Raw genomic sequence first — 8,858 nt, 5'->3', positions numbered from 1 at the left:
GGGGCAGGACGGCCAGAGGACTGTCCCACCCTCAAGCTACCAGGCCCATCTCTGGTTCCCAATGCCCGCGATGGCTTGGATGCCGGTGAACCTTCCACTGTGGAGCAAGAAAACCCAAAGATAGGGAGTCCTGTGGGGCTTCGGGAGGGCCAGCCCTGTTGCCATGGCCCCAGCTGGGCAGCCGCGTTAGTGAGTGTGCGGGGCGGGGGTGAAAGGGGTCACACGTCTGTACTAATAGCCCTTGGATTGGTGAAGACCTCGCGCCCTGGGCAGGTCACCGGGTAACTCTGGGGCGCTGCGAGTTTGAGCGCTGGGGGTCCCCCCTCTTTGTAGTATGTGGGGGCAAAGGAGAGCCTCTCGCCTCCACCCCCATTGGGCACCAGGTCAGCTGTCCGTATGTAGAAGGGGGAGCTGTACGGGGAGCAGGTGGCGCAGTGGCTCGCCGCCACCCCGCACGGCTGGCTGCACGGCTCGCCGAGGAGGGGCGCCAGGCCGCCTCTGCCGTCCAGGGCTTGGGAGCTGCAGGCGTTGCAGGCGGGGCCTCGGGGATGCGCGGGCAGGTCGTGCTCCTCCTCTTCGTCCGCATCCTCGGCTGCGCTCTGCTTGCAGCAGTAATACTGGGGGCAGGGAGAGGAGTGGGGGGCCGCTCAGCGCGCCTCGGCGCAGGTGCAGGTGCGCGTCCCCACCCCCCAACTCCCGCTCCGCTGGAGGCCTGGGCATTCATCTGAGCCCCGGAGACCCCACCCTGGTCCACGAGCGCAAGTGACAGTCCCAGCTCTGGGAGGCCCGCCCTTCGTTCCCCTCCTTCTCAGCGTGTTAACCCTGGGCCGGGGTTGCGGGGCAGAGAGGCAGGGGCCCCACGCACGCCGCCGTGAGGTCAGGGCCGCGTCTCCCCAGCTGGGCGCTCCTCCCACCACTCGAGAACTCTCCGAGGTGCTGAAGGCGCCACACGCCCGCAGCCCGGCACGCACGCTCCGGATGGGCCCAAGGGTGCACAGCTGCCCGCAGACCACCGTCCAACTCCCAGCCTCGACGGCTGCCTCCCACGTCCCGCGGCCCCGGGCACTGACCTGGAGCCTACAGTAGCACAGGACAGCGATGATACACAGGAGGATCACCGTGGCTAGGACTCCGCCAGTGATCACAACCGTTCCCGCGGTCATCCGCCCGGCGCCCCATCAAACTGCAAAGATGCGCGCGGAGGGTGAGGGGCGGCTGCAGCAGCCACGCTGGGCAGGGGACGGCGGGGGGACCCTGCTGGGCAGCTACAGGCAGGGGCCTGAGGGCGCGGGGGCTTCCTACGGACTGGCTGGGGCCTGGGACCCCTGTTCAGCCAGGGGGCTGGGGCTGGGGTGGGGTCTGAGGCTGACCCCGGGCAGAGAGGAGGCCGCCAGCCAGTTCTGTTTCCAGTTGCTGCGCATTCTAAATGGAGGTGGCTGGCTTTCTTCTCTCCCTTTCTCCTCTCCTTACACCTTCTTAAAGTCCCAAGACACAGGGAACAGGAGTCCCTGGGGGCTACAGGGCCGGCCTAGAGAAGGCTGTGTGCAAGCAGGACAGAGTTAATTACCTCCAGTCTGTACACAGGAGAACAGGGGCTTAGGTCAGTGGCTGGGATGCCACCCAGCATGGCTCTGTCCTAAGGCCAGGGTCCTTACCACTGCCCTCCCAGGCATAGACACCAGCGGTCCCTGAGCCCTTGGCCCTGGCTGGAGCAGAGACGGCCCAAACCTCCAGAGTCCCACCGGGTTCTGCCCTGGCTCCAACCCCCACTCCTTTTGGGGGTGTCTCTGTTCTCCTTCAAACCCCCATGCAAAACAAGGGCCAGGTGAGCCCAGAGGGGCGGGTGGGCAGCGTCCTGGCTTCTGGAAGGTTGAGGCCACACTGGCCAGGAAGGGGCTGGGTGATTGGGACCGAGGCAGGTTCTGGGTGAGGGGCTTTCCTGGCCTCGCCCCGACTCCCTGAGCTCAGCGAGGATTTGCTGAACCTCTCAGGCATGCCGGGGACCAAGGAGACGGGAGGGCGGGGGCTTGGACTCTTGAGGGTGGAAGAAAGACCGTGGGCACTTACGTTCAGTAAGGGAATGCTGACCTGCAAGACAACGGAAGGGACAGAGATGTTGGGAGAAGACAGTTAGCCACTGCCAGAGGTGGATGGTTCCCCCGCTCCACCCCGGCCTCATCTGGCTCCCTTCCCTGAGTGGTGCAGCATCAGTGAGCCCCCCGGGTCTCCGGTGGCCCCCAGCTGCGAGAGATCACCACTGCCCTTGACTGTCCCCCCAGCATTGCCAAAGTCACTACTCTGCACCCCAGGTGGGTCCCTGCCTCTGACCTCTGTGTCTCTGTTACTCCCCGCCTCGCGGTTCAGGGTGCTCACTGCTCACTGCTCGCAGGCTAAGCCAGCACACCAAGCCTCTGCACTGTGCCCACTGAACCGTGCGCCCTGGTGCGTTCATCCAGAGGAATTTCTTCACCCAAATATCCCAGCTGTCCAGGCCTGTGCTCCTGGCGGGTGACAGCCATCCAGGGGTGCCTGGCTGCTCACAGAGTGGTCTGGGGACCTGCAGCGAGTGCATCAGAAATGGGGCCTCTCAGGTCCACCATGGGCCAAAGGCATCCGAGCAAGGTCCCAGGGATGGATTTTACTTTAGACTGGGACAAGGACGTGGGCTAGTCACCCTGACGTTGAAACCCTATTTTGTGACGTGTCCAGGTTTTCTCCTCTCTAGATGATGCCTTGCATCGCGAGCCTGCACTTGGCCAATTTGGGCTCCAAACCGATCTTCCTCCTTGGCCTCTGAGACCCTCTCTGCCACCAGCAGCTTAGCCTTGCACCCACGCCACCTGAGGGGTACATTCAGCTCAGGGCAAACTTCTATTCGGTTTATATTTGAAAGGCAGGCAGACAGACAGACAGACAGAGAGGGCGCTCCCAGCCACTGCCTCCCTCCCCAGATGCCCATGCTGAAGCCGAGGCTGAATGCAATCCAGGTCTCCCACGGGCGAGGCAGGAACCCATTCACTTGTGTGTTTCCTGCTGCCTCTCGGGGGTATGCATCAGCAGGAAGCTGGGGTGAAGAGCTGGATTGAACCCAACCATCCTGGTATGGGCATCTTTTTAAAAAAATATTAGTTGAGAGAGAGAGAGAGAGAGAGAGCTTTCATCTACTGGCTCATGCCCCCAAATGCCCACAATAGCCAGTGCTACTGTCAGTGTCAAGAGCCTGGAGCTCCATCTGAGTTTTCCGTGTGAGTGTCGAGGATCCAAGCACTTGGGCCATCTTCCGCTGCCTCCCAGGTGCACATAAGCAGGAAGCTGGATCAGAAGTGGAGGATTCAGGATTTGAACCACGCACCCCAAATATGACATGTGGGTGCTCTAAGAGCTAAGTTAGTTCCTGCATCAAACGCCTGCCCCTGGATGTGGGTGTCTGGATTGTTAGGGTGAATGGCTGCCCCGGGTGCAGACTTCAGATAGAGCTATGGAGGCTGTGCCCTTCGCAGGTGCCTGCGTGTCCAGATGTCTTTCCTTCCCCCCCTCCTGTCGTATCCTCTGCCATACAGGGCAGTCCTGGCTGTTAGGCGTAATGCCTGGCCATGGCAACACATGGCACCCTTCCGCTTCCGTGTAAGACAGCCGACCACAGCTCCCAGAGGAAGGGCTGTGGGGAGCCAGTGGAGGGTCAGCTGACCAGAGGGGCGCTATCCCGCGGAGGAGGCTGTGTGTGAGCTGAGGGTGTCCGGGAGACAAAGCGAATGACCTGGGCAGTGCAGGGTGCAGTTCTGTACTGCAGGGGCTCAGGAAAGGCTGTGCAGACCAGGGGCAGGCCGGGGGCTGGAGCGGGGGCAGGCCGGGGGCTGGAGTGGGGACAGGCCGGGGGCAGGCCAGGGGCTGGAGCAGGGGCAGGCCAGGGGCTGGAGCAGGGGCAGCCCAGGGGCTGGAGTGGGGGCAGGCCGGGGGCTGGAGCAGGGGCAGGCCGGGGGCAGGCCGGGCCTGGAGTCAGATCTGACTCTTGTGGAAATGACGGGAGACCCTGGGGAGCTTTCAGGAGGGGGTCTCTGAGCTCTTTCTCTGTTTTTATTTTTTGAAAATTTCTCTACTTATTTGAAAAGCAGAGTTACAGAAGGAGAGTGGAAGAGAGACACAGAAAGGTCTTCCATCTATGGTTCACTCACTAGATGGCTGCAATGGCTGGGCCTGGTCAAATCCAGGAGCCTGGAGCTCCATCCTGGTCTCCCACATGGGTGCAGGGGCCCAGGTACTTGGGCCATCTTCTGCTGCTTTCCCAAGCACACTAGCAGGGAGCTGGATCGGAAGTGGAACAACCGGGACTTGAACTGGTGCCATATGGGATGCCGACATCGCAGGCGGCAGCTTAACTGCTACACTACAACATTGATCTCTTTGTCTAAATTCATCCCATCCTGAGGCTGGTGTTGTGGTGCAGTAGGTTAATCCTCCGCTTGTGGTGCTGGCATCCCATGTGGGCACCGGTTCGAGTCTCGGCTGCTCCACCTCCGATCCAGCTCCCTGCTGTGGCCTGGGAAAGCAGTGGAAGATGGCCCAAGTCCTTGGGCCCCTGCACCCACATGGGAGATCCAGAGGAGGCTCTTGGCTCCTGGCTTCGAATCGGCTCAGCTCCAACCTCTGTGGCCATTTGGGGAGTGAACCAGCGGATGGAAGACCTCTTTATCTGTCTCTCCCTCTCACTGTCTGTAACTCTACCTCTCACTGTAGCCCTACCTCTCAAATGGATAAGTAATTAAAACATCCTTGCCACCCTTCTAGGCCCCAATAAGTCTTCCCCTGTCTCATCTCCAATGCTCTCCCTCATCTCCCGACGCCGACTGCAATACTTTCCTGCCTTTCACTCTTCCAGTCCTGTCTTAGTGGGATGCTAGGCAAACTGATTCCACTAAGTTATAAATCTTTCGGGATCATGGTTGAGTTACACTGTTTGCAGTCCCCCTGCAGCCTGTCCCACAGCAGGTGCTTTATAAAACTGGGTGAGGTCACGGACCAAGCAGTCATGACTCAAACTGACCACCAGGGGGCAGCAAGTGGTAGCTGTCAGAGCAGATTTACTGGTGCAAGGCCACTTTGACTTTGATCAGATGCATGGCGGGTTGTGCGCAGAAGTTCACCGGGGTGTCTTGTTTGCGGGGGGCAGCAGATGAAGCTCAGCATAGAGAAGATTTATGTGCTTTCGCTATAACGTCATTCCATTCTGCCCCGCTCCCCTGCCCACGCACCACCGAGGGTTGCTTAGGAGACAGAGCGACTTACGGAGTCCCCCAGCTGTGCCTGATTTAGGAGATGGAATCTCGGGGAAGCCCTCCTTCGTCGCCGCTCTCCACGCCTGGAGCCCCCTTCCTCAGTACCCCAGAGGCTGCACAGCAGCAGCGAAAGTGCTCGGAATGGGGGCGCTCCCAGAGCAGGCTGAGCCAGGGCTCTCCGAGGTCCAGACCCAGTCGTGCCCCTGGGCAGCCACTTCTTAACAAAAACATCTAGCTCACGAGGCACTAGAAGACCCCAGAGCCGGGAAAGGGAAGGCGCCGACACTTAATGGCTGCTGTGGCGGAGCCGTAGATCATGAGCCGGGAAGGCACGCACACAGGGCGTGAAGTGCACCAGTCAGGTCTCAGCCCGCTTCCCGGGGGCCCGGCGCTCGTGTCCGATTCGGCGCTGACATGCCCACATTCAGTGGCTCATTCTTATTCCAGGTGGGCACACTTCGTCTTTGCAGTTGCCTGCAAATGATGACAACTCCCTGCACCTGGACAGCGCCTTCCAGCCTATCAAGGGCTTCCGTCTCCTCCTCCTGCTGGGGTGGGCGGGCTTTCAGATGGCCCCGGCCGATCCCAGACCCCTGTTTCCTGGCTGTCGTGGGCTTCTGTTCTCCATGCCCTTGGGTGCGGGTGCGACCTGTGACTTGATTCTAACTGTGAGTACAGCAAAGGTGGGACGTGGTCTTGTGAGACTCTCACTTCCTGCTCGCTTGCCAGCTGGGGAACCGAGGGTGGCCGTGGGCCCGTAGCTAGCTGGGGAGTGAAGCCCTCAACCCAATGGCCCCCACGGAACGAAGGAATCAGAGGTGAGAGTGTACACTTTCTAATGACACAGCCACCTTGGCTGATACTTTTCGGTGCACAGGCCCTGGGAGGGGGGACCCCATTGGCCATCCTGGATTCCCGGCTGGCAGAAATGCTCATATGATTTGCGCTGTTAGAAGCTGCTGAGTCTGGGCCAGGTGGTTATGCGGCTCAGGACGGCCAGTCCACCTCCTTGAGCCTTGCACCCTCCCTCCCCCCCCACCCAGTGCAGGAGGGGAAGCCAGGCGAGTCCGTGATTGGTCTAAAGCCACAGGACACCATGTTTGCATCAGGCCCCGGGGCTGGCCTGTGGCGTGTCCACCATGCTCCTGCCTTGCGGTAGCTCCCTGAGGACAGCAGAAAGAGGCCTTGTGTTCCCACCCAGGTCCCAGCAGATCCCAGACGCGCCAAGTCTATTGTGGCCATCTTGGGCACAGACAGGGCCCCCTAGGGCCTGTCCTTTGGAAGCCCCTCCCACCCCACCCAGGGCCCAGACACCTCCTCCTGGCAGGGGGCGGGCTTTGCCTGTGTCTGGCACTTACGTGAACCAGCTGGAGGGCAGCGGCACAGTCACACGGGGTGCACCTGATGGGACAGCAGCCGGGAGTGCGTCATGGCCAAGGGCATCAGTCCCTGCCAGGGAAGACAGGGAGAGGTCAGAGGAGCGGGGCGGGGAAGGCTGAGAGGACAGACAGGCCGCTGCTGGCCCCTGGCGGGGACTCCCAGGTCTCTGAGGGGCTGTACCAGGTTGCCCCGGCCTCCGAGGCCCAAGCTCCATGTTCCCAGTGCTGCTGTCCAGAACCCTAAGTCCCGCTCAGCCGTAGGGTGCTGGGTGGGGGCCTCAGTGGGGAGAGGGGAGACCAGTTCGCCTCCCTCATGCTCCAGGACAGACTTCAGATCCCCTCGCCGGCGCAAGGGTCCTGGCTGCCTGACCGGCCGTCCTGGGTGCAGGCGTTTGTGCTGGGGAGGGAGCCACCCTCCCAGGGGTCAGGGTGATGCCCCTTGGTTCTCTGGCTGGAGGTCCAGGATAGTGGGTCCAGCGGGAGCCCTGGGAGGGGTGGCAAGGGGCCGCGGGCCATCCCCGCAGCAGCAGCCCTGACCGCCTGCTCTGTCCCTCCCAGCTCCAGCCACCGTCTGCCTCCCACAAGTGTCTCTGCTGCTGACTGCTCTCTGCTGCTGGCCCTCTTCTCCGGAAACGGTGAGTCGTTGGTGGGTTTCTTCCTACCCAACAGACAGACTATGGAGAGCGGGGTCAGGTGCGCCCCTCTCGCCCTCACACAGTCCAGCACAGACAGGTCAGTGGCCGCGTGGCTGCTGAGCGTGCAGGCTCCGCCCCCCCCCCCGAGGGCGTGGCGCTGGCAGGGGGCCAACACAGAAAGCCCCAGGTGTTGCGAGCGAGCTGACTCTGGACCAGGGATGGGGCACTTGCCTGGGTTAAGGGGGCCTCAGGAGACCCCACAAACACATCCACTACACCAAGAGCCAGTTGTGAGCTTCTCCCGGCTCTCTGGCACAGACCAGTGAGGCATGATAATGTGCTGTGATCCGAGGAGTATAACAATGGGTCTTCTGCATCTGAGGTCCAACTTGATCAGAAAGGAAGGAGGAGGTTCTCACTTCCTCCAGGGAGCCTTCTAGGATTGACTTAATGCTACAGTTTTTTGTTTGATCTTCTAAGGCCTGTTTGTCCTCAGCTGTCTGCATTTATGGATGCACCCGCATCCTGTGGGTAGAGTGCTGCTTTTTTTTTTTTTTTTGACAGGCAGAGTGGACAGTGAGAGAGAGAGACAGAGAGAAAGGTCTTCCTTTTGCCGTTGGTTCACCCTCCAATGGCCTCTGCGGCTGGTGCGCCACGGCCGGCGCACCCCGCTGATCCAAAGCCAGGAGTCAGGTGCTTCTCCTGGTCTCCCATGGGGTGCAGGGCCCAAGCACTTGGACCATCCTCCACTGCACTCCCGGGCCACAGCAGAGAGCTGGCCTGGAAGAGGGGCAACCGGGACAGAATCTGGCGCCCCGACTGGGACTAGAACCTGGTGTGCCAGCGCCGCAGGTGCCGGCTGATAGAGTGCTTCTTTAAAAAAACAAAACAAAACAAAAAAAACCTCTAATTTATTTGAAAGGCATAGTGACAAAGAGAGGGAGAGTAGAGAGAAAGAGAGCCAGCCACCTGCTGGCTCACTCCCCAAATGGCCACAACAGCTAGGTCTGGGCCATGTCAAAGCCAGGAGCTCCATCTGGGTCTCCCACGTGAGTGGCAGGGGCTCAAGCACTTCCCAGGGTGCATATTAGCAGGGAGCTGGATCAGAAGCTGGGCAGCTGGGATCTGAACCGGCGGACTGATATAGGATGCTGGCAATTGGGATCTGAACCAGGGTGCTGATACAGGATGCTGGCAATTGGGGTCTGAACCGGCGGGCTGATACAGGATGCTGGCAATTGGGATCTGAACCAGGGTGCTGATACAGGATGCTGGCAATTGGGGTCTGAACCGGCGGGCTGATATAGGGTGCTGGCATTTGGAATCTGAACCAGTGGGCTGATATAGGATGCTGGCATTTGGGATCGGAACCGGGGTGCTGATATAGGATGCTGGCATTGTAGGCAGTGGCTTAACCCACTGCACCACAATGCCGCTGCCTGCTTCCTTTCCTAGTGGGAGTCTCGCGTTTTTAGGCTCCGCCCCAGCTGTCTGGTGTGGGGCAGTGACAGGTCTGATGTGGCGCTGGCCCGCCCGCCCCGAGCTGTCCCACGCACCGCTTGCATTCTGGC

At 60.7% G+C, this 8,858-nt stretch overlaps 1 protein-coding gene across 1 annotated transcript in view; it reads right to left on the bottom strand.

Moving 5' to 3' along the window:
* LOC100349411 (protein FAM163A) overlaps positions 1-8,858 on the bottom strand; it is a 77,729-nt gene continuing 68,871 nt past the window's right edge. Inside the window, exons 2-5 of the mRNA XM_002715008.5 lie at positions 6,632-6,722; positions 2,068-2,088; positions 1,071-1,183; positions 1-617 (exon numbers count right to left, since the gene is read on the bottom strand). Coding sequence (XP_002715054.1) covers positions 219-617; positions 1,071-1,163 — 492 coding nt within the window. The 5' untranslated portion in view covers positions 1,164-1,183; positions 2,068-2,088; positions 6,632-6,722 and the 3' untranslated portion in view covers positions 1-218. The remainder of the gene's footprint in view (positions 618-1,070; positions 1,184-2,067; positions 2,089-6,631; positions 6,723-8,858) is intronic.

The sequence above is a fragment of the Oryctolagus cuniculus genome, chromosome 7 (assembly GCF_964237555.1).
Source record: "Oryctolagus cuniculus chromosome 7, mOryCun1.1, whole genome shotgun sequence".
NCBI lineage: Eukaryota > Metazoa > Chordata > Mammalia > Lagomorpha > Leporidae > Oryctolagus > Oryctolagus cuniculus.
The sequence above is the reverse complement of the archived record's forward strand: the minus strand, read 5'-3'. Positions and strand labels throughout refer to the sequence as shown.